Consider the following 27,574-nt stretch of genomic DNA (forward strand, 5'->3'; position numbering starts at 1 on the left):
GCTCTGGGCATTGAGCTTTCTGGGCTTTCTGACAGAGCTGGCACGGCCGGGAACCTGCTGGCCAGGGCTGAAAGCCTGGCAGAAGCACGCAGAGGCCTCCGCTGCTGGTGAGGGCCTCGGGCCCTGACTCCAGGTTCTGCCGCCCGAACAGCGGTCAAAGAAGCCTCCGGCTTCAGGTTAGCTAGTCAGGTCGGCCTTGAGCAGATCGCCTACAGGCTTTCAATCCTGGAGGTGAAACTTTGTTTCTGTCAGTCTTCGGTGCTGGACAGTATCTTAACTGAATTTCACAGTCCATTTTCCCCCCTGTTCCTTTGCTCTAAGGTTTTACTGTTGGAAAGGAGCAGAAAGGATGCTGGGCACGGAGCCCAGAACGTGTTAATATCATTCCCTCTACAGGAGCTGTCCTCCACCCCCTTTTTCTCTAAAATGTAAATTGAGTTCTGGCTAGTGCTGCTAGTTCTGGCTTGTGTGTGTGCGTGTTCTTGTTAATTTAAGTGACTTTGGTAATACTTTTGACCAGAGGCAAAGGCCCATGAGGAAGAGTGGACTAACTTCTAATTGGTGGAGTCTGCAAAGGGCATGCATTCTGCAGGTGTGTCTTTCACTTGCAATGTCCAAGTGCAGATATGTGGAATATTTGTGCTTTTTTTTCTTACCTCCGGGAGTTGCACACAACGGTGCCCTTTACCTTGTTAATAATGAATTTGATAGCTGCGACTGTTTAGTTCAGTTCATCTTTATTCATAACCTCAAGTGAAAAGGTCATAGGCCCGTTGACAGTGTGCTTATACTTGGTACTCCTGCCCAGGTTCCCTGTCGCTTGGGTTCCCTGTCGCTTGGGGAGGTTGGGTTGTGCAGCTGCCCAGCAGGTGTTTTCTAGCCTGGTGTGGCCCAGTGAGGGCTGGAGGGCAGCCAGGATGAGTAGACCTCAGGGCTTCTTTCTCTGCCTCAAGGGTCTTCTCAGGAGCAGCTACAGAGGGAGAAAATGACCACGAGGTTGCTGCCAGCCCAGGTTCAGGTGAGTAAAGGCAACTTCTCTTTTTGAGCTGCCTTTGGGCTGCAGCAGGGAGGGGGCGGGATTTATTTTATCCTTTTTTGAGCTTCTCTGGGCTTCCTTATACAGGCAGAGGAGATGGAATCAGGCCAAAGGCTGTCAGTACAGTTTTTAAAAAATATCTTTTTCCACTTATACCTTTTTTTTTTGGTTTTTCGAGACAGGGTTTCTCTGTATAGCTCTGGCTGTCCTGGCACTCACTTTGTAGACCAGGCTGGCCTCGAACTCAGAAATCCGCCTGCCTCTGCCTCCCGAGTGCTGGGACTAAAGGCGTGCGCCACCACGCCCGGCCCACTTATACCTTTTGACTAGTGGAAAGCTTAACCCCTCCCTCCCAATATGTTAGCCTACTTGAGGTTTTATGACTGATTGTAGGACTGGTCTCATTATCACTTGTCTCATCAATGCTTATCAGCCTCATTCCCCATGTTGCCATAAAGCTAAGCTTAAACAATAGAGCTTTGTCCCTATACCAGCCCCTACCTTCACACCCAGATCTAACTTCCTCCTCATCTCTAGAAGTGATTCTGGGCTGCATCCAAAGGAACAGAAGGAAAAGGTTATGTACCATAAATGCAGAAACAGAGCACAGAAACTGATTCAATTCTTGCTTATTTAGACTTGTCCCCATGCACAGTTCTGCATGCTGCAAGCAGTCCTCCTTTGTTGCTTGCTTGGCTGAGCTTTTTGAAAAGATCCCAGGGAGTTTTAGTCTTCTTAATCTAAAGGCTATTACATTAGCATCTGTGGCGATTCCACTCAAGGAAAGACGTGGGTTACCAGTTCCTTGGGGGAAGCCTTTCTGAGTTGAGACTAACAAATGACTTAGCCACTAAGAAGATTCACACGCTCACTGGGAAGATGGTTCAGTTGGTAGTATATATTTGCCATGCAAGTCTGAGGACCTAAGTTTGAAGCAAGGCAAGCCTGGCAGAGAGAGAGAGGGGGGGGGTGCTGTGATGTTGCTCATAGATCTAGCACTTTCCTAACTTTCCTAGCTGAAGGCTCTGAAACCCAGAGCCTTACTCCCAGCACTGCAAAGAAACAGATGTGCAGACTGTCTCTGCATTCATTTCCCATGAGAGTCAAATAATTAATTTACGTGTGCCCTTTGACAGAGCAGGAAAGATGCCAAGCTTGGTGACCAGCTTGGGGTCATAGAAATGTGTCTTTGGCATGCTAAAGAAAGAGCGGGTTCCTAGCGTTTCCACTGTAAAAACGCTGCGAATGTTGTCCATGGAGGCCCAGCCCATGATTTGCAGAGAATTAGAAACATGGACACCAGCACACCCTCTCTTTTCTGGTGACGAGTACATTTCGTAGTCTCAGGTTCCAAGCTCTGTCTTCCTGATTTTGTTTCGTGATTCCGAGTGTCCTCTTGTAAGGTTGTGCTGGCTCGTCTTATGTCAACTTGACATACAAACTAGAGTTATCTGAAAGGAGGGAACCTCAATTGAAAAATGCCAGTATGAGATCTAGTTGTAAGGCATTTTCTTAATTAGTTATTAATAAGGGAAGACCAGCCCATTATGGGCGATTCATCCTGGGCTGGAGGTCATGGGTTCTATAAGAAAGCAGGCTGAGCAAACCGTGGGAAGCAAGCCAGTAGGCAGCACCCCTCCATGGCCTCTGCATCAGCTCCCGCCTCCAGGATCCTCCACTGTTTTAGTTCCTGTCCTGACTTCCACCAATGATGAACAGAGCTGTGGAAGTGTAAGCCAAATAAACCCTTTCCTCCCCAACTTGCCTTTTGGTCATGGTCATACTCATCACAGCAATAGAAACCCTAACTAAGACAAGGGTACTGTCTATGAGCTTTCTGAGGGCACAGTATCACCTACTGTATATGTGAATTTATGCTGGAGAATGAAGGTGATGTCCAGAAATACTTGCTTGGTTTGAAACACTCAACACCCTCACAGGATTGCTTCTCAGTCAGGCTACCTGTGGGCATGGTCTGGGTTAAGCAGGAATGGGTTTGCTGTTCCAGGAGCCTGTGACGTTCAGGGATGTGGCCGTGTCCTTCAGCCAGGATGAGTGGTTGCACCTGGACCCTGCTCAGAGAACCTTGTACCAAGAGGTGATGCTGGAGAACTACAGCAACCTGGCCTCGCTAGGTAAGAGGCTTGCTGGGTAAGGGGTTAAGACTCTGCCGTGGAAGCACGCGACCCCTACCCACCTCCTGGGAGGACACGGACAGGGTTTGGCTAGGTTGGGCCTGTGGATGGGTTCAGTCATGGCTGCTCTTTCCCAAGGCTATTCTGAGAAGTCTGAGTTGACAAAGGGTTCCTTCTCTTGTGTTTTTCCTGTTGCTATGGGTCCCCTGAGATCTCCCACCAAGAGGAGCCCTGAGCCAGAGCCCTGACTCAGATCCTGAGACTTCTGGCTATCCTCTCGGAGCTCAGTTTTAGGCTGCTTTCTAAACAAAGTTTCTCCTCCTGTGCATGGTACCCTGCCTCAGGGTCTACCTGGGCTGGATCTCCGTGCCAGTATGGCCACTCATGTCTTCTTGTTCATGAGCAGGGATTCTGTTTTCCAAGCCAAAGGTCATCGCTCAGTTAGAACAAGCAGAAGACTTCCAGATGGTGGAAAGTGGAATGTTTCAAGGTGTGTACCTCGGTAAGTGTCAGAAGGAGTGGGACTTGAACCTGGCACTGCCTGGGCACATTAAGGGGATTATGCTCGGAGGACTCTGGCTAGGGACGTCCTTTGATGTGCCAGCACATGGGGTTGCTGGCAAGGGCATTTTCAGAGGGAGAGGTGAATTGTCCAAGCACAGGTTGTACTTTGTCAAATGCCTCCATGTTGTCATTTGAAAGCATGTGCTGCCATGTGGTATGTGTTGAATGTTTATCATTCTTGATCCCTCTACTGTTCCTTCACATTTTTACTTCAGTGGTTTGCACATAGCTTTCATGACTGTGGTGCATCCCCTGTTCCAGCTTGTGAACACATTACTAAATGACCTCACAGTACCCAAAATGTGTTGGTGTCACAGTAAGGAAAATAAATCAGAGGACTTCCTCTTGCAGTCGTTTTACCAAAACCAAGCCCAGATTGAGTTCTCTACTTCTTTCTCCCCATGTCTTCCACCTCTCCCTTCTGTAGTTTGTCTGTTGTGTGAATCTAAATCTGTGTCTGCCTGAATACTCTCTTATGAATTTGTCACGGTGCCTGTGAGAGTCCCTAACAAAGGGCTTTGAAGCCGTAGTTGCTTAATCTGCTCTAATCTCCCTGGCAGTGGGTGCGTGCATGCTCCTCAATACCCGCCCAGATGTTTTAAATCCAAGAATGAAAGACAGACAGACAGATAGACACACACACTTTTAATATGTCTTGAACAGTGCAATGGCTGGGGACTTCTTTTTTTGGTTTTTCGAGACAGGGTTTCTCTGTGTAGCCCTGGCTGTCCTGGAACTCACTTTGTAGACCAGGCTGGCCTCGAACTCAGAAATCCGCCTGTCTCTGCCTCCCAAGTGCTGGGATCAAAGGCATGCGCCACCATGCCTGACTTGGCTGGGGACCTCTAAACCTCTCTGTGGCTACTCTCCCTTCCAATATTCCTGAATTATTACTCACTAAAACCTGTTTTTCTCTTCTGGCCACCACAGACCCAGGCCTGTAACCCTCTTGGGCCATGACCCCCGACTCTTTCATCTTGGAAGTGTGTCTCTGTCTCTCTCCTACACTTCTCAGCCTGGGACCTTCTCCTCCCTGGCAATGGTGATTTTCTTCCTCCTCTTTTGAATTCCCGTGCAATTTGGGAACCCAATTGACCTAATATAAACAATAAACTAAATCTACAACAGAGCGTTAGCTCTGCATTTATTGAATATGACAGGAATATGAGAAAAGAATGAGGGATATTTTACAGAAATCTACAACAGAGTGTTATAAGGGATAAAGCTTTACTAACTCCAACTGACCCAGATGACAGACCAGTGCTATCATGTGACACCTGAGTGCTGTTCTGGACTCTGGGGCAGGCATTTATTTTATAGGTTGTTCTTCAACCTATTGTTTTCCTTTCTCCAAGTGACTACCACATCATGCATTGTTCTCTGGGTCAGGAGCATGGGATTAGACTAAAATTATACATTAGCTTAGGTTTTAAAAGTTGGTTGCATGGAAAATCCAAGGCAAGTAAGGACAGTTGTTACACTGTTCTTGGAAAAGTCAGACCAGGCTAAACAAGCAGGCTGAGCCCATAAGTGGTCTCTAGGTGTCTTAGTTAACTCTGGCTATGAAGTCAAACAGAAGTTCCAGTTCTTTTCACTGTAAGAGGCTCTCACAATAATGTATCACCCTTCTGTCTTGGACTTTCGAATTTTTTGTCTGCAACTCAATATCCATTGTTAAGAACAACAAAATATATGCATATGTAAATACACGACAATGTAGGTGTGCCAAAATGGCGACAGTATAGAATTTAAGCAGATTCGCAGATACTTACCAAGCCATTCTTGACTGTGACATTTGCAAGCCATATATAGCAGATATATGGCTCCTGGTATCTACAGCTGAGTTTGTTAGACTCTGGTTGCCGTGTTGTAAGTGCCCACTTCCTGTTCTGCTTTGGATTTTGACTTTGTTTCTGGTACCAGAGGTTGATTCTCTTGGGCTCAGTGACTTCCCAGAATTTACTCTGTTCTGGCAATAGCTGGGCATTCTGAGTCAGTTTCGTCTTGGGTTGCCATTCATGAACTGTCTTTAGATTTTTTACTTTGTTTTGATGAGGTTATTTTCTATCAATAATTTTTTCAGCATTTATGTGTATAACATATGTATAGTTTAAGTCCTTTCTCTTCTCCTTTAGACATGGGTTTTACAGTAGAATTCTGACATTGGATTTTTTTTTCCCTATCGATAGCATCCACACTTGGCTCCACTCTACCGTCTTTGAGCAGTGAGTGTTGATAACAAGCCCTCTGTCTGATTCTGTATCTCAGTTTTTTCTATATTGGTAGCTTCTTTTATAATCAGGAGGGTGAATGCTCTTTTATAAAATATATTCATTTTTTTGAATCAATGATTTCATTTCTTATAGTGTATCCTTGCTATCCTGGCTCTTATATAGATTTTACCTGTTTTTTTACATTAGTTAAATTTTGTGCAGGGGTAGTTGGGGGATGAGCCATAGCATGAGTGTGGAGCTCAGAGGACAGCTTTCAGGCATTGTTGCTCTTGAGTCTAAGACTGAACTAAGTTGTTGTAGGCAGCATGATCCCCATCCAGCCATCTGGGGCCCTAGATTTTCTCTTCAACTTCATTATCTTACCACTCAGTTTAAATATCAGTATAGTTACCGCCACTACATATTGATTTGGTTTTGTTTGTTCTCATATGCTTTTCATAAGGCCATGGTTACCCCTTCAGCAATTTGGTTACGTGGCTACTGAATGGAGAGTTTGCTCTTGCCTGGGTAGTCCCTGTAATTCCCAGAGCATTGGCCTCTGCTCGTTCTATTGAGGGAAGGCACATTATAACATTTACATGCTGACAAGGGCCAGAGTGGCACTGTTGAGACTGACACTGCTTCACAGAGTTCTTGGGGCAAGGGCAACTCTCCCTCCTCCCTCTCTCCTCTTCCTCCCTGCTGATTGCTTTTGGGATTAACCTGAGTATGCTGGCCCCTGACCTGGATGATGAATTGAATAGCAACCTAAGCTGTGCTTAGCAATACCTGAGGCTTTGTTGCTAAATCAAGACTGGCACCCTTTCCTACTGTTAGAGCTGCCATCTGATATCCTCAGCCCACTTACACACACACACACACACACACACACACACACACACACACACACAGACATACAGGCACACACAGACACACAGACACATACATAGACACACACACAGACATACAGGCACACACAGACACAGACAGACATACATAGACACACGCACACACACAGACACACACACACAGAGACATACAGGTACACACAGACACATAGGCACACACAGACACAGACAGACATACATAGACACACACACACACACACACAGACATACAGGTACACACAGACACATAGGCACACACAGACACACACACACAGACACACACAGACATACAGGCACACACAGACACACAGACACACACACACACAGGCGCACACACACACACGTTTCTTCAGATCTTTCCTTTCAGGCATGTCTACCCTCCTCTATTTCCTTTCCTTTGTCCTTGTCCTAACCTTTCATTAGATTCTGAGTTTGGATTTGTTAGCTGCGTCATGTGATTTTTGAGTTTGGATTTGCTGACCGCGTTACATGATTTTACATTATTTTCCTTTATTCTCTGTGTAAGAGTTACTTACGTGTTGTTTAATTTAGGATGGAAGAGCTTGTTTGAACCCATAGTTTCCAAAGAAGAAAATAAGGAAGTCTTGAAAAACCAGAGAGTGGATAAATTTTTTAACTTCATATTGGGAAAAACGTGTATAAACGAGGAACAGTTAGAGGAGCAACCAGGCACTAAGAAAAACCCTTTCAGCGAGATGCTGCTTTCTGTTAGAAGAGGCTGGAGACGAGAGCGAGGCTTTCCAGGGGTCGGACTCGTGAGAAATCCCTGTATAACACTTCCATTTCCTAGGAAACCTGGAGTTGCCTCCAGAGGGAGAAAGCCCCACTCACAGCAGTACTCAGTTCTGGGATTCAACACAGTACGCAAGCTTTATAAATGCAACATCTGTGGGAAAGTCTTCTTCCACAGTTCCTCCCTGAGCAAACATCAGAGGACTCACACTGGAGAGAAGCTCTACAAATGTCAGGAATGTCGGAAAGCTTTCAGCCAAAGCTCATCCCTGGCACAGCACCTGAGAGTCCATACTGGAGAAAAGCCGTACATCTGTAGTGACTGTGGGAAGGCCTTCAGCTTCACCACCTCTCTCATTGGGCATCAGAGGATGCACACTGGAGAGAGACCCTATGAATGTAAGGAATGTGGCAAGACCTTCAAAGGCAGCTCCTCCCTTCATAATCACCAACGGATCCACACTGGAGAAAAGCCTTATAAGTGTAACGAGTGTGGGAGAGCCTTTAGCCAGTGCTCATCTCTGATTCAGCATCATAGAATTCACACTGGGGAGAAACCATATGAATGCAGCCAGTGTGGGAAGGCCTTTACATCAATATCACGGCTGAGCAGACACCAGCGCATCCATACCGGAGAGAAGCCCTTTCACTGTAATATGTGTGGCAAAGTGTTCAGTTACCACTCGGCCTTGATTATCCATCAGAGAATTCACACTGGAGAGAAACCATATGCATGCAAGGAATGTGGGAAAGCCTTCAGCCAAAGCTCAGCACTTATCCAACATCAAAGAATCCACACTGGAGAAAAGCCGTACAAGTGTGCCGAATGCGGAAAGGCCTTTTCCTGGATCTCACGGCTTAACATCCACCACAGGATCCACACAGGGGAGAAGCCGTATCACTGTAAAGAGTGTGGGAAAGCTTTCAGTTCCCACTCTGCGGTCAATACGCACAGAAAGATCCACACTGGTGAGAAACCTTATAAATGCAGTGACTGTGAAAAAGCCTTCAACCAAAGCTCGGCCCTTATTCAGCATCAGAGAATCCACACCGGAGAGAAGCCGTTTAACTGTAAAGTTTGTGGGAAAGCCTTCCGACAGAGTTCCTCGCTTATGACACATATGAGGATCCACACAGGAGAAAGGCCGTACAAATGCAAAGCTTGCGGGAAAGCGTTCAGTCAGAGCTCATCTCTTGCCAACCACCAGAAGACTCATTACTGAGAAAAACCATAGAAGTAAAATGCATGCAGTAGATCTGCCTTGAGACATTCCTTCCCCGCTGACTGTAACAGAATTCATCCAGAGAGTGATGAGTAGCAGTTAGTCGGGGCTGAGCATGAAGTTAGATTTCAGCAAACATCAGGCATTTGTGATGCAGTATAAACTCGTGAGTGTTTGGAAAACTTACATGGAATATTTGGAAATGTTACGTCGTATGTGGATTCTTTGACGTTTCACTGATGGTGGAGTTGACACTGAGATGAACTGATATTTTCTTTCTAGTGATGCAGACTTAATAGCCACCAGCTTTTTTAACATCACTGCTGATTTAGGTAAAAGTGCATACTTGAGACCAGCCTAGGATCTGTGTTGTCTGCCTTTGAGTGTGAGTGCAAAATCGCTGAATTAGAAAACATGAGAAAAGAAGTCTGTGTAGGTAACGCACAGCTGCTTCAGGGTCACTTCACTAAAGTGTGTTTTTTAATACTCTGGAAACAAGTGCTTGTTTATTATTTTATTTTTGGTTTTTTGAGACAGGGTTTTTCTGTGTAGCCCTGGCTGTCCTGGAACTCACTTTGTAGACCAGGCTGGCCTCGAACTCAGAAATCTGCCTGCCTCTGCCTCCTGAGTGCTGGGATTAAAGGCGAGTGCCACCACGCCTGGCTGCTTGTTTATTGTTAACAATTTTGGTTCATTTTTCCTTTCTCTATTGCTGGATTTTCTTGGGCCTGCCAGCAACATGAAGACTTCCAGTATAATTTAGAGCTCAGGCCTTTTGCTGGGGCAGTCTCCCAGATGCAGTTTAAACTTAACTCAAATGTACTAGCCTGAGACCGGCCACGAGCCTAGTTCTCTGCCCCCATCTCTCTCCAGTCTCTGTTCTTTTCCATGTCCACTTCTGAATCTCTCCCTTCTTGCCTCCCCTGTGTTAGCCCCAGCTATTGGCCATTAGATCTTTAACACAACCAATTTCTTAGGTTGTTTTAGGCAGGCTAGGAAGGGCAAACATTTACAGTGTAGAATTCTAGTGATGGGCATAAAAATGACAATACCAAAATCCTGCCAGCACTTAGTTGTCTGCTGGTACAGAATTAACAGTTGAAGACACAGACACACGCCTCAATACAATTTGAGGAAGGTCAGCCCAACAAATTCACTAAGCTGAGAAGAAAATCACCCTGAGTATGTAGGTGTATTATTTCTTGAATTCTTCCCACAATTTACCACCTCTGGTTCAGACCCGAAGGCACTCTAAGGCACAAAATGCCTGCCGTCTCCACTTGCTTTTCTCAGAGAGCAATTACCGTTGCTGTATTAAATTGTGAGGTGAGGTTCCTCAGACAAATGCATTTCAGATTTTATTTACACACACACACACACACTCACACACTCTCACACACACACACACACACACACACACAGTTTGTTAGAAATGAGAAATTATGTCACAGTGTAGCACAGTGCTCCCTGTAGCTGATGTGCTCTGTTTATATAAACTTCTCGAGTCAGCTTCTTAAGCCTATGAAATTTCTAGAGCTTCCTGAGCTTTGTGAGCCTCTTTTTTCCCTGTTTCCATTCAAGGTAAGCTCAAAGCACATAACAGCACCCTCTCCATTCTTCCTCTTCTGCAACCTTCCCTGTGCCTTAGAGGAATACAGATGTCTGTCTGATTATTTTCTTCCATTCATGGCTTGAGGCTCAGTATACCACAGCAACAATCAGTATTCTTAGTGCCATGACAAACTGTGACCCACAACAACTACCTCCCACTGGGGAGGGGTGTTTCCCAGGTCAGGAGAAATTGCAATCCCATGGTTAAAACAGTTTGCTACATAGTGAGAATTTTTGTTTCTTTTAAAACATAGTACTGTTTTGGGAATATGTTTTTGTTTTAATCCCAGGTGTGGGGTGTGTGGCTGCTTCAGACTGTCCACAGCAGCTGACATGATTTGCCTCATGCTCTGGCAGGGTACATGATTCTGCCAGCTGCAGATAGTTTCTGCAAGGGTATGGCGGTTGGAATTCTGAGGACTCTTAAGAGAGTATATAAATACAAGAGCCCCTGAGAGAGGTGTGGCAGCTCACGCCTCTCCTGCTGTTTGCTGTTGCTGGTTTCTGGTTGGCGATATCCTGACTACAAAGATCAAAAATGCCCCCAAGGAGCTCAAAGGTCCTCATCAGCAGGAAGTAGTCTAATGACATCATCGCCCCCTTTCCCCTCTATCCTTTCTCTCCTACCTAGTGTTGGGGCTTTGGAGGGGATAAGGGTGGAGAAGGTAAGAGAAAAAAACGCACAAAGAAGCCAAAAGTCAGGTTATAGTACCACTTTTGCTTAAGGCCCTGGTTCAATTCCCAGCACTCATGTTGGGTGATTCCTAACTTGCCTGTAACTTCAGCTCCAGGGCATCGAAGACTTTTGGCTTTCATGGACATCTAAACTCATATGAGCATACACACACTTAAAAATTAAGTTTTCTCCCACAACCAATGTTAATAGCTGTGGTTTTCTATTCCCTTTATCTCAAATGGTTCGAAGGTGTGTAGTACCTATTAAACAAAATAATAGCAGTAGTTTCCCTTACTGGGGACTAGGATCTCCCCAGCCACAGGTTTTGCCCTGGAAAATAGAAGTTTTCTCCAGTGAAACAGGCTTTAAATGAAGATGGAAAATCCTGACTGTACTCATACTATGTTTGTAGCTGAACAAGAATATTGGCATCGGCTCTACCCCAGGAGCCTGCACAGCTGCTTTGGGGCACTTTGACAATGAGCTAGCAAGCACATGGAGATATCTTCCAGCTCAGGTCAAGCCTGAATCTCCATGCTCCTGCAACGAAAGAATATGACATCTCCAGCATCAGGAACTTTCATATAGTTCTGGAAACAAACAAAAACAACAACAAAACCAGAAACAATTGCTTTTGAAGGGTAAGAGGTTATGAGGGCCTCTATGGCCAGTGATACTGTTAGAGAGGCAACACATACCTGAAACTGGGATTTTTTTTCACTCAACAGACTGTGGCTTCTAAGAGAGCCTTGGTTTAGCCATGAAGGGCTATTTAAACACCTTCACTGCTGAGTTTTTGTTGTTCTTCAGGCTGATTTCCCAGATCAGAAAGATAAGCTTGAGAGAGTTACAGTTATGTATTTCTTTTAAACAAACAAACAAAACAAAACAACGAAATCCTAGAGGTTAGAGGTAGGTAGGATCTCTGAAGGTCCATTGCTGTCCCAACCAAATGGAAGTTGATTTTAGGATTCAGCAGCTAGCTGGATTAAAAAAAAAATCAAAAGGCATTCAATCAATTACTTTTATTTTTTAATCCTCCTGCTTTCTGAAGCCATCCTGGGATGCACATCAAGGCCCATGTCACATTGTTTCCTGCATATTGTATACAGTAAAAATAACTACAATGATTAGTGATGTGGGCTAGGGTTCTCCTAGAGTTTTGTTTTGTTTTGCTTTTTGTTTGTTTTAGTGTTGCTATGTAGTCCTGGCTGTCCACATGTAGTTAGTCAGGCTGGCCTGGTACCTGGATCCTAAACCTTAAATTCCAGTTTTGTCCTGTCACATCACTTCACCCTCCTAGCAAACAAGTCTGAGGGACTGACTGAGAGAGCAGGGACAGGTTTGCTGGATTTGCAGTACAACACAACCTGACTCAGCTTTCAGAACTCGCCTGGCCCCGGTGCCTTCTGGGAGGTGTAGTCAGAAAAGACCTCAGGCATGCCGGGAGAAGTAGTTCTCTGGGGTTTCTCCGGGTGGCGGGGCTGCTCGCGGCGTTTTGGGGGGCTCCTGGCCGAGGTGATCCTGACTGTGCTAGGAGAGAGCGTCTGGGGCCGACATTCTCGAGACTGCTCGTGCTGAGAGTGGCGGGAGCTAGCGCCGGCGTCCGTGAGTGGGGTGAAGAGGGGCGACCGGGGCGTAGCGGGCGGTGGGCTTCCAGGCGAGCCCGGCGCGGCCTGGCGACTGCTCTGCGGCCTCTGGCTCGGGGATCTTTTGCCACGAAGCGTGGCTGGGACCAAACTGAGGATCCAGAGGCCTGTGCATCTTCTGTAGCATCTTAGCTATGCAGATCTTAAAGTCAACAGCCGATACCTAGCAGTCTAATCTAACTTAAAGAATTAGCGCATCTAATAGCAAGTTACAGGCCCCTTGGCCCTTCATTGTGCCTATGGTGCAGAAGAAGAAACCAAGGCACATTGTGGCCCGAGCATTCGCGGAATCTTGATCGGAGCCTTAGACTGAAAGCAGAATTTCCTTCCCATTTGTGATGCTTGCTGTCTTGACACTTTGGGCAGGCTGTGAACCTCCTGGCTGTCCACCTCAGCCACGTCGACAGCACAGCCCCACCTCTGCTGCACAGAGGACTGGTTCCAGGAATTCCCAAACACTTAAGTTCTTGAGGTAGACAGACACAGCATTTGCAGAGAGCTTGGACACGTTATCCTTTGTACTTTAAATCAGTCCTGTCCAACCTTTTGACATTGCCACGAATTTTGTACAAGGTGCTAAAGGGCCTGTAGGTGGGTGTGGAGGGATCAATGTAAGAAAGAAGAAGTGTGATTAATATACAGAAGGGATGTAGTTTTGGCAGGTTGGCTTTGTCAGTGTTCCTGTCATTTGGTACCATTATGGGTGGGTTTTAAAACTTAATTTATTTTTATGTGTGTATGTTTGTGTCTGTTTGTGTGTCTGTGCCCATGAGCACACAGTACCTAAGGAAGCCAGAGAGGATGTTGGATCCCCTGTAGTTACAAGTAGCTGTGGATAGCCCAATGTGGGTGCTGATAATCAAACTTCTTTGTGAACAAGGGAAGTGCTTTTAATCAACAGCCACTTCTCCAGACCCCCTTTGTGGGTGGCTTTACCCTCCTGGCTCCAAGCCTTCCCTTTGTACCAGAACTCCTTACTACACCTTTTTTTTTCTTCCCAGGCATATTTGGTCAGCACTCGGCTCTCCTTTGGCAGGAACACTAAGAAGGGAAATGGCTGTGGATTTGCTGGCTGCCCGAGGCACAGTAAGTGAAGCTTGTCTTTGCATAAATTGCTTTCTGACTCAGATGTGGATGTGTTTCCATTTTCTGCCCCTGCCAATTTTCTCCCTTGCAAAATTAGCATTTAACAGGGGTATGCAAACTCCAGTTTTGAAGCTGACCTGCAAAGAAAAGATACAAAAGCCTCCCTTCTCACACTTATCAAAGGATTCTGCCAGGTCCAGCACAGATGATAGCCACCACCTCATAAGACCTCCCAGGTGCTTTCTTTTTTTATATGGGGAATCCTTCAGATGGAGTGCCTACCCCATTGTGTTAGCCAAAGACAGAGCTGTGAAGGTCTCCCTACCATTGGATCTCTCCTCTGGCTCAATCCCAGAATTCTCTCTTCTCCCTCATGTCCCACTTCCTAATTTCCTGCCTAAGCCAAAGGCTTATTTATTATTTATTTTTTAATTATTTTTATTTTTTTATTTTATGTTATTATTATATTATATTTATTATTTTATTATTATTATTATCAACAGGTACCACATCCATACAAACATGACATAATTTAATATATCTTCTGTGGTCTTCAGTTGCCAGGGAAATTTGGCCCTTTCTTTTGGGTTCTTAACTTCATTAATAGAAGAACCTAGACATGTACTCAGAAGGAAGCTTGAAGAAAATGTTATTAGAGGCTGAGAAAAATAACAGTTCAGGCAAGCAGTAAGTCTTGGCAGCTGCCAGGAGGAGTGAGATAGGAACAAGAAAGGCAGGTTCAGCAGCAGAGATCAGCAGGCTCATGATGGGCAAACTGTACATGTTAGGACTGGTGCTTCCTCCCAGACCCATGCTCTCAGAAGTAAGACTGAGACTCAAAATATAGCTACACATACCTTGGCCATGTAGCTAGGCTCTGCTCTGAATAGATCATAACTAAAATAACCCAATTATTTTAACCTACATTCTGCCACCTGGCTGGTTACCTGTGCTCAGGTACCATGTGTCTGTCTTCTCACATCTTTCCAAGTGGATCTCTCACCTGGCACTGTCCCAGAACTCTCTCCTCCCAGATGTCACACTTCCTATGTTCCGCCTAAGCCATAAGCCATCAGATTTATTATTGACAGGTAATCCCTACAGACATAAGATATTCTCTCCACAGCAGACAGATGTGTGGTGGGGGAAGTAGATTTTGAGAATGGGTGAGAAACCCCAGAATTCCAAGGAAAGCATGTTTAGGATTTTGGCCAAAAAGAAAAATAAATAAATAAATAAAAAGAAAAGTTACAGTTTTTGGAATAACTGAAAGTTGGGCAGGCTCCAAGGTGGCACTGCCCAAAGGCTTCTGGGAAGGCCGAGCACATTATTTCATTAAGGGATAATCAGTCCTCCTTGTCTTTAGCATGTCTTCAAGTGAACCAGAGTTTGGTGGTGAGAAGGTGGATAGAGGCAAACTCTGGCCAGGTGATTGACAGGCCCAGCTTAATTACCTCTTTAATTTTTTTGGAAAAAAAATTTATTTTTATTTTATGTGTATGGATGTTTTGCCTGCATGTATGTCTGTGCACCATGTGTGCCAGTTGCCCGTGAAGGCCAGAAGAGTTTGCCATAGTCCCCTGGAACTGGAGTTATATATGGTTGTGAGACACTGTAGGTGCTGGGAATTGAAACTGGATCCTGTGAAAGAGCAGCCAATGCTCTTTACCACTGAACCATCTCCCCAGCTCCTGGATTAACTTTTAAGGGAAGGACACAGTAGTTTGTAAAGTTCAGGCTGACTTAGACTTGTCACGCCTCCATCCAGGGCTAGAAGTGGAGCGTGTATTCTCTCCACCAGAAGCAGGAATCTATTAATGAGCCTTAGTAAGGCCAGAGCATTTCCCCCTTTCACTGGGCAGTTTAAATCGTGAGGAGTGGCAGAGTTGATGTTTGCCTTTGTAGTTTTACCAGAGGAATGCGAGGTGCGGCTTAAAGCCAGCGGAGCAGGATGTTTCTCTTGTTGTGTCAGGAACAGTTTGTGAACCCCCCAAAACCACCACGGAGCCGTTTCCAATGTAATAACATTAGGGTCTCTTTATTACAAGCTTGGGCTTGGACTATCCTCCCACCCAACTCTGACGCAGCAGGACAGGAAGGGAAGGCAGAGCAGACTCGAACCCTCAGTGGGACAAGGTTTTATAGGAAATGGAAGTAAGTGAGGGAGGGTTTATCCTGACAAGTATATAACAAAATGTCCATTGTAAGCCGACAGGTGGGCGATCTGAAGCAAGACCGTATACATTCATGAACAGTGTGAAAGTACATCTGAAACAATCAGGCTAATCTTTGATTAACTGTTGCTGCTACGAAGTAGCCAGGGAGTAACTCTGGCCAACAACAAGCTTTTCGGTCCTTCCTGGTATGTGGGTACAGCTTGAGTTTTGCTGTAGTTAAGGGTTTTTTATTTGTTTGTTTGTTTGTTTGTTTTTTAAAGGAGGCCAGTCCCAAGATGGAGTAGGTTTGGCCTCTCACTAACGCTGTTAATCCCTGTAACTCTGCCTGTTTCTCCCATAAGGTTAGTGCTACAGTAGTGACAAACACCAGCAGAATACAGTGCGTAGCAGTCCCAGCTCAGGCCTGGGCTACTCTCTGTCCAAAGTGGGGATACTTCACGTGAGTTTTCTCATCCCAAGGTGGACGGTGGACCGATAGTCTTCATTTTAGGCAAGGCAAGTTAATGGAAGAGTTTGTAATTGTAGTGTAGCTATTTCCTTCTGAACTGTAAGCACAAATAAACTCTTTCTTCTAGAAGTCGCCTTGGTCATGGTGTCTTATCACAGCATAGAAAATAAATAAGACACCACTTCATAGGGTTACGGGAGGGAGCTCTTCTTGGCTGGGAAGTACTGATAGCACATTATCCAAAGAGTATGTGAGGTGAGAGGTAATACTGCCATCTTGAAAAAGGGCAGTTTGCTGCATCTTCCAATCAAAAGTGCGTGGTAACTTGAACCCAGCAGCTCAGTCTATCTCAAGTGGTTCTCCACCTTCCTAATGCTGTGACCCTTTGATACAGTTCTTCTTGTTGTGTTGACCCCCAGCCATAGAATTTCTTCATTGCCGCTTCATAACTGTAATGTTGCGCTGTTATGAATTGTAATGTAAATATCTGATATGCAGGTAACTCATATGTGATCCCCAACGTGGTCACAGCCCACAGGTTGAGAACCACTGGTTTACCTCACAACTACAGGGAAGCCTCTGCCAGAGAATGCTAGGAGAATGATCATTATGTAGCGTTTGTGACAACATAAAAAGATGAATACTCATCTGCAGAGTGTGGAGACGGCTCAGTGGGTGAAGTGCTTGCTTCACGGGCTCAAGGACCTGAGTTCAGAGCTCCAGCATCGTCATAACACTGCGCACTAGAGTGCAGGGAGTCAGGACGAGAGGAGCCTGTCTCACTGAGCAGCTGACCTTGTGAGCCAGCCAGCTCCAGGTTCAGTGAGAGGCTCGATCTCACAAAGGGAGAGAGCAATAGGGCAAGACACCCACTGCCTGCCTCTGGCCTCCACACACATGCACGCTAGAAATACATGCATATGTGGATAGCATATACAAGCAAAGAATAATGGTAAATTAAAAATTAAAATAAATTTTTTTATCCATAAGGATCTGGTTACATAGTTTACAGAATCTGAGGACTGAAATGTATTGCGCAGTTGAAATGTATTGAAGCAGTTTTGTGAGAAAGAGGCTTTCATAAGAGTCACATGTCACAGCCGGGCAGTGGTGGCGCACACCTTTAATCCCAGCACTTAAGAGGCAGAGGCAGGTGGATTTCTGAGTTCGAGGCCAGCCTGGTCTACAGAGTGAGTTCTAGGACAGCCAGGGCTACACAGAGAAACCCTGTCTCGAAAAACCAAAAAAAAAAAAAAAAAAAAAAAGAGTCACATGATGTCACTGTCATGTGTGAACCATGTATGTAGTCCATGTGTCTAAAGCTTCCTAGTGACAATATTAAAGAAATACACAGTAGCAAGTAACTTGATGTTTTGTTTAATACATTATATCCAAATATCATTTTACATGTAATCAATATAAAATTATAGAGATACTGAGTGCGTGTGCAACTGCATGTGTGTATATGCGTGTGTAAACCAATCAATGAAGCATTTATATACACAGCACATCTCACTTAGAGTAGGCATGATTTGTGGTAATGACCTCTCATGGCTGCAGCACCTCATATTGAGCTGAAAAGTCACAGACAAATTACAAAAAAAACCAAAGCACAAAAATTTAAAAGCAAACCAGAAAACATGACACACAGAGAAGTGATGGCCATTGGCTTGTCATCAGAGTCACTAGAGTTCAGAAAAAGTCAGACGATGTTTCCTATAAAAGAAACTGTCACCTAGTCTGTTTCCAGTGAAGACAGTCTTCAAGATGGAGGCAAGACAGAGACACTCCCAGACAGAAGGGAATTCGGCTTGTTTGTTGCCAGCAGAACAAGAAATACTCAAAGAAGTTGTGGTAGCTAAAAAGGAAATTTTGCTGGCTGGGAATCCAGGCTAGAACATTAGAAAGGTAACTGTGTAAGTCTGAGGGCCTCTTTAGAGGGCTCGTAACTAAGATCCTGCACACAGGTCCAGGGATACTGGAGGAAGGCCTGGTGTGCTATTAAAGAAGATAAATCATAATGGAATGTTGGCCTCCTCATTCAGTCTTGCTGTGTTCTCTCCTTTGCCCTTAAATGAAAGCTGTACAGGTGTATGCTTGGTACAGTCTCATAAACTGTACCAACTGGGAACATCCAGCAGCCGTAGCATAAAGAAGAGATAATAATGTCCTGTGTGCTTTTAAGTTTCTGGTATTCTGTGAAAGAATATGTTTGCTGTAGAGAAGAAATAAGGATGTGTGCTATAATTCTTAGAAACTGCTGATAATTCAAAGAAGTGTATATTAGCTACTCTTCTGTATTGCTAGGACAAAATTTCTGACAGAAGCAACTTAAAGAGGAAGGACTTATTGGCTCATGGCTTTAGGGACTACAGCCCATCATGGCAGGAAAAGGAACGCTGGAGCAGATTGGACTAGGACGGTGGTAATGTTCACTACAGCTTGTTCACATCTCGATAGGTCAGGAAGCCGAAAGCTCTAACTGAATCAGAAATGTGTTACCTCCCAACCCACCCCAGTGACCCACTTCTGCTGGTTAGACCACAGCTCCAAAAGGATACAGTCTCTAGGCTGGGCACCAAGGGAGTGTTCAGATACACAAGTATGTGAAGACAGCTCACATCCAGGCCTTTAGGGTATAATGTTGAAGTTACTTTAGAAATTTAGGTGGATTCTGACTGTTCTTGTGGTTACTGGGGACTGGTCCTAGAGCCTCATGTTTACCACGCAAGTGCGTTGCCACTGAGCTCTCTCTTTAGCCCTAAATGGTGACCTGGAATAACTCAGGGGCTGAGTGTGTAGTTCATGGGTAGAACATGTGTTTAACATGACTGAAGCCCTGGGTTTCATCTCCAGCACTGAAAACAGATCTGAAAGAAAGGAACAAAAAACGCATAAAAAATCATGAGGATGATAAAAAATTAATGAACGATTGCTTTCCCCTAACCACAAACACCAAGGAATAATTAGGAAGTGTCCCAGGTGTTTCGTGTATACCCTGCATAGGTGTATACATGTACAAAACTTTTCAAAAGATTGTTGTATAGCTTGCCTTTTCATATGGATCAGTAGTATTTAAGATGAAGTCTGGTGCCAGGGGTACAAATTTACCTCATTTTTGTTTAATGGCTGTATGTATTTCATGTAACATGTATATTATCATATGCCCATCCATTGCCTTATTAATAGACACATACATTAATTATCCTTAAATTTTTACCTCTATGTTGTTGTTTTTTCTGTGCAGCAGTTTACCACAGATTCAGTGTTTAAAACAGCACAGATTGGTTGTCTCACAGTTCTGGAAGTCAGAAGTCTTACACTATTTTATAATTAAGCTATCCACAGGGCTGGTTCTTTAGATACCAGGAGGGAAAATCTGTTTCCTTGTCCTAGCAGTTAGTTATGTCACAGTAGCTGTGACGACGTAGGCTTCTCTTACAGCCGACTCTTCCTAGTAAGGACCATCGTCAGTACAGCTCTACCTGTGTGTTAATCTACATAGTCTGCTCATGTCTCAGTCCTCTAGGTAAACAGAATTACAGAGTCCCTTTCCTTGTGCATTCACAGGTCCTGTAACCAGTGTGCCAACAACTGTTAAAGTAGAATTAATAATGTAATAAAGTAGAATTAATAACTAAGTAGAATAATTAATGTTGCATTCAGCACCCAGAGAATGTCCCTACCTAGTACTGATATTGTTCCTTGAAGCGGAAGGAGTCAGCCCCCGTGGTAGGTGTGCAAGGCTAAAGTGACATGGCCTCCCCATGTTGACGGATTCTCAGTAAAATACTCACCCACAGTTTTGTTTCAAAGCTAACTACTTTCATGTGCTATAATAAGAATCTCTTCCTGAGCCGGGCAGTGGTGGTGCATGGCTTTAAACCCAGCACTTGGGAGACAGAAGCAGGCGAATTTCTGAGTTCCAGGCCAGCCTGGTCTACAGAGTAAGTTCCAGGACAGCCAGGGCTATACAGAGAAACCCTGTCTTGAAAAACCAGGAAAAAAACCCCTCTTTTTCTGCCTTGCACTCTCTCATATCTGGGAGCTGTTTCTTTTGGAGGAAATTACTTTGCTATCTATCTATCTATCTATCTATCTATCTATCTATCTTCTATCTTTCTATCTATCTATCTATCTATCTATCTATCTATCTATCTATCTATCTATCTATCTATCTATTTGAGACAGGGTTTTTCTGTATAGTCCTGGGTGTTCTGGAACTTACTGTATAGACCAGGCTAGTCGGATCCACCTGCCTCTTCCCGGGATTAAAGGCATGCACCACCACGCCAGACTGAAATTACTTTCTTAATGACTATTTGGCACATACATAGTTTTACAAACCCTGCAGTTCTTTTGATTTTCATATTGAATAGAAACCCATGCTAGTAGCTCTGAAGTCTGTTTACTTGAGCCCGGTACCTGGTTTTACCACGTTCCCCGGTATTCTCTCAGGAGGGTTACCTAACCTGTTCATTTACCTTTTGGTTGCGTCTGTATGAGCCGTAATTCAAGTGTGGAGGTCAGAGGACACCTTGTGGGAATTGGCTCCCTTCTACCATGTGCTCAGGAAGGACCAAACTCAGGCTGGCAAGGCTTGGCAGCAAGTGCCTTTACCTACTCAGCTAACCTGCTAACCTAGGTCATTTAACTGTTCTAGACCTGGTTTTCCATTTGTAAAGTACTTTAACTGTAGCCTCCTCCCTAGAGGGTTTTCATAAGATTTAAAGGAGACTGTGCATGCCAAGTTCCTACCACCATTCCTAACATACTTATTTTTTAAAAAGATTTATTATTATTATACATAAGCACACAGTAGCTGACTTCAGATGCACCAGAAGAGGGAGTCAGATCTTATTACGGGTGGTTGTAAACCACCATGTGGTTGCTGGGATTTGAGCTCAGGACCTTCCGAACAGCAGGCAGTGCTCTTACCCATTGAGCCATCTTGCCAGCCCCCTAACATACTGATTAAACAATCTTTTTTTTTTTTTTTCTGTCCAGGGATTTCTTCCTGTTTGGTTGGTATTTTCCTCAGCTTCCCTACATTGCTCCACATGTGTTCTGATTTATATTGTTATCCTTTCTTTTATTTAGATTTTGACTGAGAGAAGGGTGTGCCTGCTTAGAACACTTTAAAATTCTAGGTGTAGAGTTTTTTAAAGTATTTATTCATTATATATATATGAGTATGCTGTAGCTGTCTTCAAACACACCAAAAGAGGGCATCAGATCCCATTACAGGTAATTGTGAGCCACCATGTGGTTGCTGGGATTTGAACTCAGGACCTATGGAAGAGCAGTCACTGCTCTAAACCACTGAGCCATCTCTCCAGCCCCTCTGGGTTTGGATTTTATATCCTGCTGCCAGGGATTTTAATGCCCAAATCCCCACAGCTTTGATTCTAGCAGGTTCTCAATAAATACTTGTTTACTTAAATAATTAATAACTATTTCCATAAAAGAAATGATTCAAAATTCTTAGTATTCTGAGATAGTTTTAGTTCTTGGTATGTACCCATTGTCTGGGGTAAGCAGGAATGGGTTTGCTGTTCCAGGAGCCTGTGACGTTCAGGGATGTGGCCGTGTCCTTCAGCCAGGATGAGTGGTTGCACCTGGACCCTGCTCAGAGAACCTTGTACCGAGAGGTGATGCTGGAGAACTACAGCAACCTGGCCTCGCTAGGTAAGAGGCTTGCTGGGTAAGGGGTTAAGACTCTGCCATGGAAGCACGTGACCCCTACTTGCTACCCGGCTTTGCCGGGAAAGGGTTTTTTCTCTAATGAACAGTCCAGTAGAAGATATCTTGAAGCTGCTTCTTTGCGCTCAGAATCCTCTGTTTTCCATTCCATTATGCTGCAGAGAAAAGTCTAATCTCTGTGGAGTTGAAAGTACACTTTTTCTCTTGACATCTTTTGTGTTCCCGACTTTCTTTGCCCTTCCTTGTACCCTACCGTCAGTCTGTTTACTGCCTGAGGCCAGTGAGTAAATCCCAGTTCAGAATCTGAAATTCATAGAAGGCATTTAGATGTTAAAAACCGTACAGGAATGCCCTGTCTGAAAGAAGTTCATTTTTAGGACCGTGCGTTAATTTTGAGTTGGTCCTTCCTTCTTGCCCTATGCCCTAAATCTCCAGTGTCCCCCTGGGAAGTGAGTTGTTACCTGTGTGTCCCACCTTGCAAGACTGAACTTCTCTGCTTTCTAGGTCAGGTGAGTAATATATGAAGTGGCTCTGGGATTGCTCTTCAGGCCGTTCATCCCAACTCCATTCTCTTTCCCATGAGCAGGGTTTCAGGCTTCAATACCTCCTGTGATTGGCAAGCTGCAAAAAGGGCAAGATCCCTGCATGGAAAGAGAAGTCCCTGAAGACACCTGCCTAGGTGAGTGAGCCGTTGGCAAATGGAGACACAGAAATCTATCTGAGTATGTCGGGAAAGGGCAGTGGCGCAGTGCTACAGTGATGTTTTTGTGAATAATGAGCCCTTTGGAGATGCTTAGGGCCTCTTGTGTTTAAGTGGATAGCTTGTTGACGTGCAGCCATCTAAATGCAACGATCATCTATTTTCAGTTACGGATCGAGTAAAGAAAGCTCGGCGTTTCTTAACGTGAACACAAGCTAAATCTTTTCACGTAGAGTTAGAGCTAAACTTGAGGTGGGGACACTCAAGAACAAATTGACTTCATAGACTTACAGATTTGCATAAGATTCCTACAAAGAGAATGCAGTCTTCTGGTGCTAACTTAAAGAGGAAATGAATAAGTCATTTCTCCTCTGGCCTAACAGAAAGGTGGGAAGGGACGAGAGAGAGCAAGAAAGCATGCCGTCCTTTCAGCCTGAGGGGAGAGTGCTGCACATGGCTGGCCCGTGCTATTGTTTTTCATTGTGATTGATGTGTTGAACTTGCGGCTTTTGTAATATTTAAGACACAAACATCAACTTTTTGACAGACCACTTTCCCCTTTCACAGGCTGTGATGAAATTACAGTTGAGTGTGAAGTCACAATTTTAAGAAAAACAATCAATATAGGTGGGGTTCAGAGGGCCATGAGGGGAAATGCAGTGACCGTGACTGAGAAACAGGAAGCAGAGGGAGCTGCCTGCGTGTGCGGGGTGCTGCGTGTGCGGGGTGCTGCGTGTGCGGGGTGGGAAGGAGGAAACAGGGACTCCTGGTGCTTAGCCTCAGCTTGTCCCTTCACAACATTCCGTATGACCTTAAGTGGTCTGCTCTGTCCCTCCCTGTGTGGAGTTCCTGTTCTCTAGAACTGCAGTCCCCTCAGCTTCAGGACTGCTTTGTCTAGTCTATCCTCATACCCTGCTCCTTAGCCCATTTACCTCTGATCATCCCACTTCCCTCCAGATCCAGGTCCATGTTTGGGATCAGGCTGCATGAATCCTCTTTTCCCTGTTACTGCCAGTCTCGTTGGCTTTCTGATGCATCCGTGTCTCTATTCTAGCAAAGGAGGAATTAATTCTTCCAATCCTTTTCAGATTTCGAGATTTGGCCAGAGATAGAAGCATTGCCACCCAAACAAGATGTTCTTACTGAAGAGACATCTAATGGGCTGATAAAGAATGGATCCACTAAGTGTGTTTACTGGAAAATCAGCTTTGGAGAGCTCGTGAAAACTGAGCGCCGAGATACAGCACAGGAGCAAGAAAAGAAAGTACATGGGCCAGGGGCAGCGTCACCCAAGGAAACCACCAGTGAAGACGGAACTCCCACAGGCCGCGAGCCGGAGAAACCCTTGTTCATAAGTAAAGCACTTGTCTCACAAGAGGATGATCCTACAGAAAGTGTTCCTGCTATGTATCACACTTCAGAGAAAGATTTACCACAGAATTTTGATCTAATGAGAAGCTTTCAAATCTACCCAGGACAAAAACCTCACGTCTGCAGTGAATGTGGCAAGGGTTTTACCCAAAGCCTTCATCTTCTAGAGCACAAGAGGATTCACACTGGGGAGAAGCCTTACAAATGCAGCGAGTGTGGGAAGAGCTTCAGCCATAGATCCTCCCTCCTGGCTCACCAGAGAACCCACACCGGAGAGAAGCCGTACAAGTGCAGCGAGTGTGAGAAAGCCTTCGGCAGCAGCTCCACTCTCATCAAACACCTGAGGGTGCACACCGGAGAGAAACCTTACCGCTGCCGGCAGTGTGGGAAGGCCTTCAGCCAGTGTTCCACCCTCACTGTACACCAGAGGATTCACACTGGGGAAAAGCTCTATAAATGTGCCGAGTGTGACAAGGCCTTTAACTGCAGAGCAAAGCTCCACAGACATCAGAGAATCCACACAGGGGAGAAGCCATATAAATGTGCTGAGTGTGGGAAGGGCTACAGTCAGTTTCCATCCCTAGCCGAACACCAGAGACTCCATACTGGAGAAGAGCTTTGCCAGTGCTTGCAGTGTGGGAGAACCTTTACACGTGTGTCTACCCTTATCGAACACCAGAGAATTCATACTGGACAGAAGCCATATCAATGCAACGAATGTGGGAAGACTTTCAACCAGTATTCCTCCTACAATGAACATCGGAAGATTCATACTGGGGAGAAACTTTACACGTGTGAAGAATGTGGGAAAGCCTTTGGCTGTAAATCAAACCTTTATCGGCATCAGAGGATCCATACTGGAGAGAAACCCTATCAGTGTAATCAGTGTGGAAAGGCCTTCAGCCAGTATTCATTCCTAACTGAACACGAGCGAATCCATACTGGAGAGAAGCTCTACAAGTGTATGGAGTGTGGGAAAGCCTATAGTTACAGGTCAAACCTTTGTAGACACAAAAAAGTCCACCTTAAGGAAAGGCTGTATAAATGGAAAGAATATGGGACACCCTTTATCTATAGCTCATCCCTTACTCCGTATCAGAAATTTCTGAAAGGAGACAAGCCTGAGAACTTTAATTCATCGCTGTAATCCAAGACAGCAACCAGAAGAATAGTGAGTAGAATGCAAATCAAAATAGTGTCATCTTTTTTACTTGTACAGCAAATAGTTACCACGAAGTCATGGACAGTGGATGCACAAAGAATGCTGACATCAGCAATTTAAGGACTATTACAAAGAATGTTAAAAATTCGTAGAAAAAGTTTGAAAGGCCTCATTTAAAAAACAAAGCGCATGAGTAACTGTTGCATATAAGCATTGTTTCATGAGAGGGCCATCTCTTTCTAAGAGCTTCTGTGTTATGATTTTTCTTTTCAAGATAGTCCTTGATGTAGTTAATAGTGTGAAGAATTGTGGGGACTCAGTCCCTAAAATGGTGAGTTATAGGGAGAAGTCCTTTTCATAAAGAGCCACTACAGAGGAAAAGAATACTTTGACTTGTTGTGTATCAACAATAAAGCTCTTTATAAATTGCCCCTTATACAACATACATGTGTGTATGTATGCATTTATATTCATATATACACATAGAGGACTTTTATGTATATATGGCCATGTCACCTAACAATGGGGATACAGTTAGAAAAGGCTTCATTAGGCACTTTTATGTTTATAGGAACATCATTGCATTTGTATAGCCCTAGATAGTCTGGGTCAGCCAATCAATGTGATCTCTTGAGGTGATCAACATACCATAATTTTTTAAAAAAAGTTTTTTTGAGGTTATAATTACAACATTTCTCCCTTCCCTTTCTCCAAACCCTCCTATACACTCCTCCCCACTCTCCTTCAAATCCATGGCCTCTTTTTACTAATTGTTATGCATGCATATATCCATACTTTTTTATAGTAAGGGTTTTTATTGATTGGCTTGTTTATTTTAGATAGAGTTTCACTATGTAGCCTAAGATGGCCTTGAACTCATTATGTAGAGCAGGCTGGTTTTGAACTTGCAGTCTTCCTACATCAGCCTCCCACGTACTGGGATCAGAGGCATGAGCCATCATGCTTGGTGTAAATTTTATTAGTAGAATGTGTATACTCTAAGGATAAAAGTATAGTATAGCAAATGAGTAAGCTGGTAATGTAGTTTGTCACCATCACCATGTGTCATGTACTGTATATAATTGCGTGTGCTGTGATGTCTGGCTGCCCGCACAGAGGGTTTGTTTGCACAAATGGGCAATGCATTGTACCTAAGGTGCTATAATAGTTAATAGAGTCACGACAGCTCTTATGTAATTGGACAAATAGGGATTTCCCAGACCAGCTGTAGTCTGATGAGACCACTCTAACATATGTTGTCATTGGCTAAAACATCATCATAGGCAAATGGCTGTATGCACACACTCACATATATGTACATACATGTGTGTGCCAAAGTGGATACATAACACATACAAAGAGTTTAGGACTTTTTTTCTCTCTCCATAGCCCTTAGTGATTAAAAAAGACTCAGTTTACTAATTTAGAACATACTGTTTCAAATTAAAATTTTCCCCTAGGGGCAGCTTCTTTCTAACTCCCCTGTATCTGTAGTGGGATCTGGTTTAGGATCTAGCTGAATAGAGTCTTACAGTACTATAGAAGTTGGCCTGAGCAGACAGGTGGGCAGACTGTCATCCAAACAATATATTACGTATTGTAGAAGGCCAGTGTTGACAAGAGTCTCCTGCTATGAACCTGTTTGCACTTTAGAGTCAGAGAAACTTTTAATTTATAACCTTTTAAGAATCGAGGTCTTCAAAAGCCGGGCGTGGTGGCGCACGCCTTTAATCCCAGCACTCGGGAGGCAGAGGCAGGCGGATTTCTGAGTTCGAGGCCAGCCTGGTCTACAAAGTGAGTTCCAGGACAGCCAGGGCTATACAGAGAAACCCTGTCTCGAAAAACCAAAAAAAAAAAAAAAAAAAGAATCGAGGTCTTCAGCTCTGCTAATCTATGATAGTTATAGGTTCATTTCTATCCTCAAGGCTCAAGAACACTATTTGTTTTGTAACCTGTTCAAATATTTTTGCTGGTAATGTTATCAGTTACCTTTAGTTTCTCCTAGCTTTGGTCTTAGTAGTGGAGTTGAGAACATGCCCCCTTCCTTCTATCTCTGATTCTATACCTGCTTCTATAACTGCTTAAATTCTCAAAGCCAACGACAGTCCAGATGGAGGTATCGCTTTGGTATGTTTCGGTGTGTGGCTGCCTTTTTATTACACAACTTTTAATATTTTTTT

General features: G+C 44.4%; 1 protein-coding gene across 5 annotated transcripts; it reads left to right on the forward strand.

The window, feature by feature from the left end:
• On the forward strand, positions 1-27,262 carry LOC110304477 (uncharacterized). Of its 5 annotated transcripts, XM_029483367.2 has the most exons (8): positions 1-176; positions 954-1,018; positions 3,045-3,171; positions 3,595-3,673; positions 13,749-13,833; positions 22,020-22,146; positions 22,748-22,840; positions 23,950-27,262. In XM_029483367.2, exons 2-8 carry the CDS (start codon positions 986-988, stop codon positions 25,377-25,379), a joined length of 1,974 nt encoding a protein of 657 aa, XP_029339227.1. In that variant the 5' UTR covers positions 1-176; positions 954-985; the 3' UTR covers positions 25,380-27,262. The 5 variants fall into 5 exon arrangements, with proteins under 5 accessions (XP_029339227.1, XP_029339230.1, XP_029339228.1 ...); XM_029483368.2 differs by lacking the exon at positions 954-1,018 and having other exon boundaries at positions 76-176; XM_085830045.1 differs by lacking the exons at positions 1-176; positions 954-1,018 and having other exon boundaries at positions 3,167-3,171; positions 3,578-3,673.
• The last annotated feature ends 312 nt before the right edge of the window (positions 27,263-27,574 follow it).

The sequence above is a fragment of the Mus caroli genome, unplaced genomic scaffold (assembly GCF_978045245.1).
Source record: "Mus caroli unplaced genomic scaffold, Mus_caroli_1 scaffold_13, whole genome shotgun sequence".
NCBI lineage: Eukaryota > Metazoa > Chordata > Mammalia > Rodentia > Muridae > Mus > Mus caroli.